The sequence below is a fragment of the Arvicanthis niloticus genome, chromosome 3 (assembly GCF_011762505.2).
Source record: "Arvicanthis niloticus isolate mArvNil1 chromosome 3, mArvNil1.pat.X, whole genome shotgun sequence".
NCBI lineage: Eukaryota > Metazoa > Chordata > Mammalia > Rodentia > Muridae > Arvicanthis > Arvicanthis niloticus.
In genome coordinates, this window is record NC_047660.1 from 79,018,180 (window position 1) to 79,031,115 (window position 12,936).

At 36.7% G+C, this 12,936-nt stretch overlaps 1 protein-coding gene across 26 annotated transcripts in view; it reads right to left on the reverse strand.

The window, feature by feature from the left end:
- The window catches only part of Slmap (sarcolemma associated protein), a 119,989-nt gene that overhangs the window by 36,634 nt on the left and 70,419 nt on the right, over window positions 1–12,936 (reverse strand). For 4 of the 26 annotated variants that reach the window (XM_034498516.2, XM_034498502.2, XM_034498515.2 and 1 more), the window contains exons 11-13: window positions 12,802–12,852; window positions 12,302–12,352; window positions 6,818–6,880 (exon numbers count right to left, since the gene is read on the reverse strand). The exons of 4 other annotated variants lie outside the window; for them this stretch is intronic. In XM_034498516.2, coding sequence (XP_034354407.1) covers window positions 6,818–6,880; window positions 12,302–12,352; window positions 12,802–12,852 — 165 coding nt within the window. The remainder of the gene's footprint in view (window positions 1–6,817; window positions 6,881–12,301; window positions 12,353–12,801; window positions 12,853–12,936) is intronic. 18 more of the 26 variants (XM_034498524.2, XM_034498510.2, XM_034498522.2 and 15 more) reach the window with 6 other exon arrangements.

Below are 12,936 nucleotides of genomic sequence, written 5' to 3' on the forward strand. Positions count from 1 at the left end.
CATGTGTAAATAACACACACACACACACACACACACACACACACACACACACACACACACACACACAGAGAGAGAGAGAGAGAGAGAGAGAGAGAGAGAGAGAGAGAGAGTTTTAAAAGGTGTAGGTACTTAAAAAGTGAATCTCGAGATTCAAAGAACAGACCCTTTCTATCAACCTCCAAAGCCCTCCACACTCTCTACCAAAATGGCAAGGACTACCTGACTTTTTATAATACTTACTCTTTCATATTCATTTGCTTCCTCCATTACTTGGTGTGTATATGTGTGTATGTTCATGAGTGGGTATGTGGGCACATATGTGCACATGCATTTGAAGGCCAGAGATTATACTGGGTACCTTCCTCAGTTGCTCTCATATTATTTTTTTGAGGATTTCTCACCATTCAGCTAGCCCAGCTGGCCAACATATCTTCCTGTCTTTGCCTTACCTTATCTGGAATTACCAGGATGTATCACTATGTCCAGTTTTTTCTACTGCTACTAGACATCCCTCTGGCCTTTATTCGAATGCAAAAAGCATTTTACCAAGCAAGCTATCTCCCTATGCACTCTTTCACATTTCTTTAGTCACACTACCCAAACATATCTGACTAAATATACCTTAAATGGTCTAACTTCCTAAATAAAATACTACAGTGCATATTCTTACATGTTAGGCTTCTGTCACCCAACAGATCACAGTGCATTTATTCACTAATATTGAAAGTTATCTGGGTTCTTTCGAGTTTTGGGCTAATATAAACATTGCTGCTATGAACATGTGGGGCAGTGGGCTGTGAGAAGCAGCTGGGTGCTTGATCGAGCATGAGCAGAACCCTGAACCATTATTGGATGCTCTGCTCCAAGGCCCTGGTTCTTTTCATTTAGCTTCATCCCTCCACAACCCCTCCCATAGAAAGGTCTATGGCCAACAATGAGGAACAAGCCTCGGGCCCTAGAGAGATTTACATACTAATGAGGTACCTGAAGGCCAGAGGGTGGAACCAATTAAACATTCTTCCCCAGCCCCTACCCGTCTCTCCCTCCCTATTTAACTCAGGTCTGCCCTGGGTCTCAGGGGGTGCATCCAGATCCATTCACCATCTGCCATAACATTAAAGCCTTTAAAAACCCATGGACTTTCTCGTGTCATTGGGACTGCACCCATGAGGAACCATAGAGAAGGCCTTTAATGTAGCCTCTGTGCCTAACTTCCAGCCCTGCATTCCCAGCCACAACTACCCACATGAACATCCTTGAATTTTAATCTGATATACCTCCTTGGGCACTTCTCTTTACGGAGCTTATTCTGGGGGCAAAACTAGCAACATAATCATCTTAACTACACCGGGGACCACCATCTCAGCATTTAGTTTAATCATAAAGTATAGGATGATAAAATTGTAAAAGCTTTCGAATCTGTAGAAATCCTACTAAATGAGAACTAAGCTTATTTCTCAGTTCACAAAAATAAATTATGTATCACAATTACTATGTAGTTCAAAACAGAAATGAACAAAGTAACGTATTCACAAGAAAACTAAGGGATTCCAGGTGTGCAACATTAGGTTCTTAACACCAAAGACATATTTTCCTTAGATGATCAGGACAACTAGCCATGATGCTAAGGCGTAATGTACAACTAAATACAACTAAGAATTCTGGGTAAACCAAAGGTTAGAGGAGAACTAAGCTATCTGCTCTGCAACTACCAGCCTGAAAAAATATGTCTAAATCTCAAAACTGAGCTTTGTCATGAAATATTGTTATAATAACGTGCTTGACCCTAAATTCTGTAAGTTGCAAATATACCAGCAATTAAAATTTTGAAAATGGAATGCATTCTGTTAATTAAAAAGTGAAACTCTAGATTTTCAGAAACTATCACAGTAAGATGAAAACCAAAGCTGGCTCAGCTGGCTCGCCCGCTCCATGCCTGGGGTAGAGGAGGAGGAGGGAAGTGCTACTCCAGGAAAAGCTTCTGCTGCAGTCCCTCCAGAGTCCAGACATGGTACTTCTTCTCCTTCCCAGTTCACAAGCACTTCTGTGTGCCAAGAGCAGAGAGCACCAGGTAAATATAATCTCAACTAAGTTTTAAACGTGTGTGTGTGTCATGAGGTATGTACAGCCATCTCATTTTATAAATGAAGGAAGAAAGATTGAAGGGGGCTAATTTGCCAGGAATCATATGTCAGTGAAAAATCCTACCAAGATTCCTCTCATAACATTATGAACGGAAACAAGCCAAAGCCACCTGAAGAGTTGGTTGATTCTGAAAAAGCAAATGCCAAAAATAAACTTATTAACATGAAGATATAATTAAATGAAATTATAATTAGAGTTCAACATCAAGTTAGCAACTAATCTTCCTCAGAGACTGGCAACTTGCTAGCAGAACTAAGGCTTTAGAACTTCAGAGAAAGGGCTACACATGTGCATTTTAATAACTCAGATGTGTACACTGGGATTCATTTCTGCTGAAGTAAAATCAGCGAAAGCAATTATTGCTATAGAAGACATTCTGGGACCTGTGTGGTTTTTTTGTTTTTTTAAACTCGAGAGGAAGGAAGAATAATAAGGAGGAAAGAGGTGTTCAGAATTCAGACACGATGAAAACAGACCAATTTCAAGAACAGAAAAGACATCGTTGGCATGAATTTACCATTGTCCTCTTCCTGCCATTCAAGTGCTAAAAGAGCTGCCAACAGCCTTCAACTTATCTAGAGCAGACAAACTAAGAACAAAGAGATCAAACATTAGCAACATCTAACTCAGAGAGAAAGTTTTCCCATGATGGGGATATAAACTACTTTCAGTACAGAACCATAATTACTTGAGGTTTAGAGAAATAAAAAAAAATTTAAAAACCGAAGTTTAAAAAAAAATGTGTTTGAAGTAGAGTTGGCACCCAGATAACCCTGAGACTGTTCTGAGGCTGACCTCACAGAGTGACACAGCACAAACACTGAGTCACCCAGCAACACCTAGTCATTGGATTCCTCTAACTAAGGGTTCAGTTTCAGTCAGAGTGAGCAAGCCCTAGCAGGAAGAAGGTGCTGTAAGAAGCCTGCAGAAACAGTGACTATCATTTCAAAATGAGAATAGGGCAACAGAAAAAATATTTTGCAAACCAGTAAGATTAAAAAAAAAAAAACTAGAGATACTGAAAAAAGTAAACATGGATTAAAAACACAGAGGTATTAATTTCACTTCGGGACACTTGGTTATGCCATCGAGAGTGAGCTGACTCCTGGGAAACGGATAATCTGTCTCTACAAAGCAGACCTGAGAGGAGTGTTTCTTTGGCATCAGCAGCAAAATCTCTCCCCTTGTGAGGACGTATAGCAGCCCAACAGCCCAGATGCAGGCTGTTGTCCAAAGACCTGTCCTCCCTGCACTCAAGGTTGGGTCTTAGGTCTCTGTGTCCTTAGTGTTTCATTCTTGTACTTTTTAAGTTCATCAAATGAGAGTTCATGGACCCAAACAAAACAGGAGCAGTTTGTTAGCTCAGAAAGCATCTTTAGCAAAACATAAGAATTTCAAATAATCTCTTAAGTTTATGAAGTAAATCTCAAGTAGTTCAAGTAACTGAACTTTACAGAGAAGATGGAAGTCCTTCTTAAACCCTGGTATCCTGAAGATAATTTTTTGCTAATAAGTTTTTAATGAGTTTTAATGAAGTTACCTGCTAATTCTAGACTTTATGTAAAGTAATTTTATATAGAATATTTATAGATTGGGAATTATGTAACAGGTTATACTTAAGCCTGGATAAAACTCACCTTCTTTTCCTAGAATTAAGCACTTTTCTCTAAAAGAACTTTTTTAATAATATAGTCTGACTTTCCATACAAGGAAAACATTAAAATGTATTCCAGCTCAATTATTTTCTATAAAATAGAAAATCTACATTTTTATGGGTTCATACAGGTAAGATGGAATATCTACCAATATACTAAAAATAAAGAATCAATGGAAGTAAACCATGAGCTTTTTAGCTTTTAAAACACTGACTTTATGCTACATAAGCCTAATAAATAATAAATGAGGTAGATGACATTGCTTTTTAAAAGACTGGAAAAAGAATTTGAAGCACTACTGTACACTAAATATATACTTTGTAATCAAGACCAATCAATTTAAGATGCCTAGCCATTAAAAACAAAACAAAAATAACAACAAAACCCAGCAAAACAGATTATGTACGGCTGTCAATACATAATCCCAAACTACTCCTAAGTTTACCTGAGCAAGGTGTTTGCTGGTTTCCTTCCTTGTGATAAAACTCTTTAAACATAATGTCTACAATGGCAGTTTGTCATAAAATGACCCTTCTAACAACAAACAAGGCCAGAGGTAACCCTCTTTCCAGAAACCCTTATTTAAGGAACCAACTTAATTTGGAAAATTCGTGATACCATCTGGAGTCATCAAAAGCAAATGTTGCTACCTAAAATTCAGAAACCAGATTCTTATGATACCTTCTCTGAGCCACTCAAACAGAGTTAAACTCGCTATTTGCACTAAAAACTCAGAAGATCAGATGTATAGAAGCCCTTTTGTTTTGTTTTGCTTTGTTTCCTGTTCTTTGTTCTGCCTTTTGTATACAAGAATGGGAGTTTACCTTCTGACTCTCCTCCTATGTCCGCAGGTTCAGTGGTTTCCTGAGCAGATCAGTTAACTGAGTCTCTGTTGTGACTTCTGGTCTCTTAATGCTTACCTGGCTCACTTTGCCACACAAGTATGATAATAAGCAGATTTTCTTCACTTAAATATCAAACTACAATTTCACTTTATATTACTTTAAATTAAATGTATAATATAAAGCAGACATTTTAAAGGGGTTTTGTTTCCTGTTAATAGAATAGGCAAGAGATAAGAATAAGGTCTGTAACCTTTATTTGTTACTAACAAGGACTTTTGAAAATTACAATTCAGCAAAATGTTCTTTTGATGATCTCATTTGTTGAGCTTAAAGTACAAATTCTAAAAGCTAAAATACATATAAAATAAAATAAAAGTAGCATTATATATAATAAAAGTATCAATATTTATTCTAGAACGTTATTTGAAAATTATGTCCTCTTGCTAATTTCAGTGGATATAAATTATCTTCCCTCACAGAAATCAGTGTGCCAATTTCCATAATTGAGATGCAGTTATCAGATGGTCCACAAGTATTAAGAGTTTGGAAATTTTTCACATTTATTTAAAAAAAAAACCTTAAAATAGCTTTAAATTTTATTACGGTATGTAAAACTGAGGGGGGAAACTGCTCTTCTAAAACCATCTAAAAACATATTTTTCTAAATAAGTCTTGGGAGTTCTAACTGTGACCCACTGCAACTGTGTGCTCTAAATCCAGGTGTGGCCCTGTTAGCCACAAATGGTCCTGGGGTTAAGTATGAGGCAAACATATATACACCTGAGATATGGATAAAAAACATTCTTTTCAGGAGGGGAAAAAAGGAAAAATGCTTGAGAGTATCTGCATGACAGGAAACAAAACGCATATAAACAAGCACTCTACTATACATGGTGACTTTACCGGTTACTAACAACATTAAAAAATGCTGTAACTTTCTGTTAAGAGACTTCAGCTGCTCTATGAACTTCAAATAAAAAGGATTTACAACATTTTGCTTAGAACTCAGAAGGAATCTAAATCACCAAAAGCCAGCCTACCTTTAATATTCCTAAAGACACTCTTTTGGAAGTTGCCAATATTAGGCAATACCAGAGTATAAGACAACTTATTGCTACCCCTTCCCTAAAATAAAAACCTTGCACCGTGCTGAGGGCCATCTTAGAGCTGAGTGCCCCAAAAGACTATGTGCTTTTAATAACTTCATTTAATCTGAGAAATGTATTTAAAACTCTCACAATCCAATCTAGAACTAGAACTTGACTAAAGAAGCCACTGTCAGTCTTTCTTCATCAAGTGTCCACACAGGCACTTTTAGGTACACACAGGTACTCTACACACAGAAAGTTTAGGTATGGGCGAGCGGGAGAGGCAGCTCAGCAGTTAGGAGCACCAGCTGCCCTTGCAAGAGCCTGGGTTTCATTTTCAGCATCCACATGGTGGCTCTCTGAAACTAGACTTTCAGAGAGATCTGAGGCTCCCTCTGGCCTCCGAAGACAGAGCACAGACATGGTGAAAAGACATACAGACAAGCAAAACAAGCAGACAAAATACACATATAAAACTAACTAAATAAATATTTTTAAAATGAAAAAGTTTAGGTATTTCACAACCCAGCAGTCTGTTTTATTCCCTGATGGATGACTTTTAATTAGCAAGTCTGAAATGTTCTCCTGTGTTTCTGTGTGTGTATGTGGAGGGGCCACTGAAATGAAATGTCTCCATACGTGTAGGCAAATGCAGAGAGAACATTGGAAACAAGCAGGTCTGCCCAGCACACTGAGCTCCTCCAGCCTCCTCCTCCTGCTACCCCAGCACACTGAGCTCCTCCAGCCTCCTCCTCCTGCTACCCCAGCACACTGAGCTCCTCACAGCCTCCTCCTGCTACCCCAGCACACTGAGCTCCTCCAGCCTCCTCCTCCTGCTACCCCAGCACACTGAGCTCCTCTGGCCTCCTCCTCCTGCTACCCCAGCACACTGAGCTCCTCTGGCCTCCTCCTCCTGCTACCCCAGCACACTGAGCTCCTCTGGCCTCCTCCTCCTGCTACCCCAGCACACTGAGCTCCTCACAGCCTCCTCCTCCTGCTACCCCAGCACAACACTGAGCTCCTCACAGCCTCCACTTCAGCCCTAATTTCAGTGAAAGTCAATGTGAAAATACTCTGTACTCACTCTGGCATTCTAGGAATTGATGGATAAAAGTGCAGTCCCCGCCACTCTTTGAAAGCAAGTGCTCTAATAAAGAAAGAAAGACCTTTAAGGATATAGTTTGTTGCTGTCTTGAAATAAACAACAGCAAAGGTTAAAAAAATTTTTTTTAATTATTTTAACATAGGTAACTGAAAAAAACAAATAGAGTATATTTTAACACATTTTCAAGTTAAATACTGAACATTGTAATTTATATAGTCACTAGTTTACTCTGAACCACTAGCTTTTAAAGGTGCAGTTTTTATCCAAAAAGCTCAAAAAATAAACAAAAACAAATATATTCCTTTAAAAAGCTTTTCCAACTTTTCATATGTACCTTTCTCTATAACTGGCTTGCAAATACTCTAAAGTGATTTTTGTGGTTTTATTACTGAATTAATTTCAGGTGTGTATACTAACAGTCTCTCTTCCAAGATATTGATCTTAATTAAGACATAAAAACTTTAGGATGTATAAAATCAGCCAGGCATGGTAGCATAAGCCTAAATTCCCAACACTTAGGAGGATGAGGCAGGAGGCTGCCATGAATTTTAGACCAACATGGGCTGCATACACAGTGAGCTTCAAGGAAACTTGGATTATGATATAAGCCTTGTTTAAAAAGCTGGGAGGAAGTTACAGACAATTTCTGTAAAAATTTTAAGAAATTGATGAGATAGATATTTTTATACATTCATTTTTACAAATGATTTCCTTAATCTATATCATACATAACTACTACATTACATTAACTCACTCAAATTTCATGCTCCACACTTTGTAAAAAGTAGAGTTTAAAAAGAGAAAATTAAAAATTAACATAGTAGTTAAAGAGTTTCAGTCCTTTTCTTACAATAGTCTTAACTCAACTGAAAAGTCAAGGGTTAACTTCTGAATCCAGATAACATTCCTCAGTAACGTATTTGTCTTTCAAAACTACACAAGAGGTTCCAGAAGCTTTAGTACAAAAGGCTGGGCCCCAGCATGGTGATTATTGGAAGGTCTGGAGGCGCTCCACCCTGGAAGGCGTCCACTGGCCCAGCACCACGTTCACTATCCACCCTGCTCTTCTCCAGCGCCACCTCACCTCTCTGTTGTGACAGTGCCTATTTGACACCTTTCCTGTTAACTGCCTTCTTAGCCTTTCAAGTGTTATTTTCTTTTATCCTAGTTATACAATACCTAAAGGGCCTATGTTATACTTATAAGATAAAAATGGGGAGAAAATTAGTACAACTTTTGTTTTAGAAATATCAATAAGCTGTACAATACAGCCTCAAATAAAAAAATTAAGAATTAACTGGAACAGAAATTTTGAATTAAAGCAGTAGTTTAGACAAATAGAATTTGTCAACTGGAGCTAACTCTAGAAAAGCAGAAACCCTCAGTAGATTAAAAAGTGTCAAATTAAAAAGTCATTTTGCATAAACTCTAAACTAAACACTTTCAAAACTCAAACTATGCAATATCATTTTAAGTGTGAAAATCTGTTTGGACAGATGAGGAAAATGTAATATATATATACATATATATATATATGGGAGAACAGAGTTTTATTGATCATCTGCAAGCAAATGGATAGAACTGATGATCAAATGTTGTTAAACAAGAGAAGCCAGACTCTTTCTTTCACAAGTTTCTTTCATATATAAAATCTAGATTTACATGTATCTATCACATATGCGATGGGAGAAGTAGGATTGATGATGGATGGAAAGGAAGTGCCCTAAAAGGAGGGAGAACAAGCAAGGATAATGGGAGGAAACAGACAAATACATCTCTTACATGTAATCCATCTTAAATCCACTTACTGGACAGAAAGCAAAAGGAACTGTTGGGGCGAGGAGAAGTCAGTGGAGAGGGGATGATAAGGAAGAGCACACATGTACAAAAATGTCATAAACCTTTATGTATGCTTATCAAAATTTGTTAAAATTCATTTCAAACCAAACTTGAATGTAACTAAAAGACTTTATGACAGATATAAATCCAAATTTCAAACCAATATTAATCAATTTCTGGAAATTCTTATTAAAAACAGGGAACCCCACTGTGGTGGTCTGAATGAGAATGGCCTTCACAGGCTTATATATTTGAATGGTTGGTCCTGAGTTAGTAGAACTGTTTGGGAAAATTAGGAGGCATGGCCTTGTTGCAGGAGGTATGTCACGGGAGGTTGACTTTGGGATTTAAAAACCCAAGCCAGGCCCTGTCTCACTCTTTCTTGGCCTGCAACTTACAGATCAGATGTGAGCTCTCTGCTCCTTCTCCAGCACCATGTCTGCCTACCTGTGCCATGCTTCCTGCCATGATGATAGAGACTCACCCTCCGATACTGTAAGCCCCCAATTAAACGCTTTCTTCTGTAAATTGCTTTGGTCATGGTGTCTCTTCACAGCAACAGAACAGTAACCATGACACCCACTATTACTCACAAGCTAAAGATCATTTATTCTAGTTTTGCATGCAGGAACCCACAAAGGTCAGAAAAGGATTTTGGATCCCTGGAGCTAGAGTTACTGGTGGTTGTGAGCTGCCATGTGGGTTCTAGGAATCAAACCTGGGTCCTCTTGCAGAGCAGAAAGTGCTCTGAACCACTGAGCCATCTCTCCAGTACTCAATGTACTCTATTTTTAATATCTGAATCTGACCCTAAAATATTTAGTAGACTAGCTTAAAGTCTATTTAAGTATAAAGGCAAATACATATGTGCCATGTCTACAAAAGCACCTTTTACACACTTAAGACAACATTCTTGTAGTCTATATAAACGCATTTCAAACATGACACTTAATAGTGTATTACTTGAATTCGGGCCCTTAGGAATTAAGTTGACACAACTACAGAATATATTACTATCACTGGTAATCCAAAAGGAATCTGATGCTTACAGGAAGGAAAACAAGTCTCTGTGATCTTGGTTAAAGTAAAAGAAATAGAAACAAACAAACAAATATGGAAACATAAAGAACCATTCTATTTAGAATGCAGACTTTATACAAATGAGTCTCCTATGGGTTCCGGTTTACTTTATACCATGTTGTACTTATGCTATTGTAGCTATTAATTGCATATGCCAATAAGCCATTTAAACAGAGTTCATTCTAACCAAACTATGTGGCAGAATAAAATAAATACATGATTTCAAACACCTACTAGAGAAAAATTAATATAAAATGGATCATTATTAACCTTTAAATATTGGTCACATTTTAAAATAACATTTTAAAAATTGCCAGTTAAATAAAATTTACTACTAAAATGTATTTTACTTGCTTCTTTTTAAACTTTAACTGTAGTTACTAGAAATTTTTAAATTTCTCATATATGGCCTTTAGATAGTACTGTTCTACACTCCAATATATATTCAAATAATGCTTATTTAAAAAGATAAAATCTTACAGTATAAAAATCTGTGCTTTTAGAAAACTTGAGTCATTTCAAAAGAGTTCATTGGAAGAAATATGAACTCCAATATCTCTAAACACTGTTGATTTTTCTCTTGCATCTATACTTAGTATCTTTCTCTACTACTGAAAGGATAATATTAACTTTAAAATACATGAAAATTGTGGCTGTGAACTTTGGTGATGTTTTAAAAGGTTAATTATCTTACTACAAAGTCCACTCTGCAATAGAATGTGGCATAATGAGATGTTTGTGTAAATGTAAGACCTTACTGTCAAAATCTCCGCTAGTCATTCTCATGGTACTTAACACATTGTCAACAGAGACTCAGATGCTTCAGCAATGAAGTAATAATTATGGCAAGGAGTGCTCCATAACAATATAAAAATTTTATTCATTTAATATTAAATTAAGGAGTCTACAACTATTCTAGGAAAGCAGACTATTAATCTAAACTTTGGGGCAAAAATTTTACACAGTAATCTGACAACTCTAGTAAAAAGATGGCTTTTTATGTATATAAAAATTCTTAACTGAAAAAAATAAAAGTCCATAGCTTGTATTAATTAATGTAACACTTGACACATATTCAAAAAATATGAATTTAATTAAAAAGTATACAATCAGAAAGGAAAAGAAGCAAGCAAAATAATAATGGAAAACAAAATTTAAGAAAAAAGAGTACTTAGAAGACAAAGATTAACTCATATAACAGAAATTTGCTAAATCCTTTGAATATATAGCAACTAAAAGTTTTGGTAAAATAAACTACACCTTTAAAAATTCTCAAATTAAAACTCAAAAACTCAAATCTGAAAAACTTAAGGCATTATATAAACTATACAGACAAGTCAAATAGCAATTGATGCTTTTTTCTCAAGAATCCTAAAATGCACAATATATGCAATATTAGATCTTGACTGTACATAATTATCTGAGCCATTTGGCAGTTACTATAAGAACTTTTTTTTTCCTTTTTGTAATGCTGGATTAGAATCCAAAACATAAACTTGGAAAATACATGAAACTACATCTCTAGCTCATCTATTTTTTATTTCAAGCAAATCAAAAGAAACTACTTCTTAACTCTGACCTCTTTCCATGATAAGGATATACCCTGATATGTGGAATACAGTTTAGAAGTTCTAGTTCTAACCTTAATACCTTCTTCTAAATTCTGTATATTAAAATTAGCTGATAAGCACATCAGTATTGACTAAAAATAATTTTAATTCTTTAGTACTCCATATATCCAGTTTAAGATTAAGCATAAAGCTGGACTTGGTTCTCTGTGACTCTTAGAGAAAAGGGGCAAGTGGCCAAAGTGAACAAGGCCCTTACGACTAGAGGACTATAGGACTATAAAAGCCAGTAATTAAAAGGCATCCGTGTGCTGGAAGGGTGGCTCATGTCTTTGATCCCAGTACTTTAGGGACAGAGGCAAGCAGATCTGTGTGAGCTCATGGCCAGCATGATTTAAATAGATAGTTCTAAGCAGCCATGGTGGCACAGTGAGACTCTGCATAAAAGAGAAGGAGGGGAAAGGGGGGAGGTGGGAAGAGGAAGGACAGTGAAAAACAACAAAAAATAATACACTGGCTGGGTTTTGGTTGATTGAAAGCTCCTGCTACCCAGAAAAAAAAGGGTCAAAGAATCAAAAACTAAAAAGCATTTATTTTTAGATAAAGAAAGTATTTGATGGGACGTTAAGTAAGTTCATAAACCGCAAATGGAGACCTGGAAGCTGAGTGTAACGGAACAGCAGTGCGAGCTCCTCGGAAGGTAAGAGCCACAGAACAAGCCACAGCTAACAAGGTGCAGCATTTTCTCACCTGAGCCATTGCAATTTCCACATAGCAAGGGATATCTAAGTATAGATCACTTCTGTATCTTAGACTACAAAGACAAGCTGGATTTTAAATGACGAATTTCAATGGTATGTGACCAGTTGTAGATGTGTGTTACTCAAGTACTAAAAATCATCAAGCATTTAGCTCTCTGTTCTACTTAAATGATAGAAGGATGTCATGAAAAAATACTTAAGTTTTTTTACGCTACCTTTTTCTGTGCTCCCATTTATTTTAGGTAAGAAGTCATCAACTTGTATCCCTAGGATTAAGACAGGATATCATTGCCTGATCAAAAGAAGTGTTAACTTTAAAACTGGCTTCAAGGGTAACTACAACATTTTATATTTCTACTCACACTGACTTTTGTATAGATACTGTACTTACAAGAAGAGTTCAAATTGCCATTCTCTACTTACTCAGGCTTAGAGACCTTCCAAAGAACCTGGGGGTGGGATGTATGGGGGGTGGGGAGGGCTAAATCCTGCTACTTAAGATCTCAGAGTCAAAAATCTGTCTCAAAGTCTGAACAATGGCGCCCACTGGTGGCGATCATGGGTATTGTAAAAGGTGATTTCTAAATACATATCCTTTGATACTTGGAAAGTAAAAAATCAAATGAAAGAAGTAAACAGCGTGAAAAGTGAACAATGTGGACTGAGAACAAGGTCAACAGCTCATGGAAACTTTTTAAAATAAGGTGACACCTACCTAAGCTGCTGCATTCTTTAAGAGTTTTCTCCTGCAGATGTTCTAACCGTACTGTAAAAAATAGTCCAAGAAAAAGGTATTTCACAGACAAAGAGAACAAAAATTCAATAAAACCAATTTCTGTCTCAGCCAGCT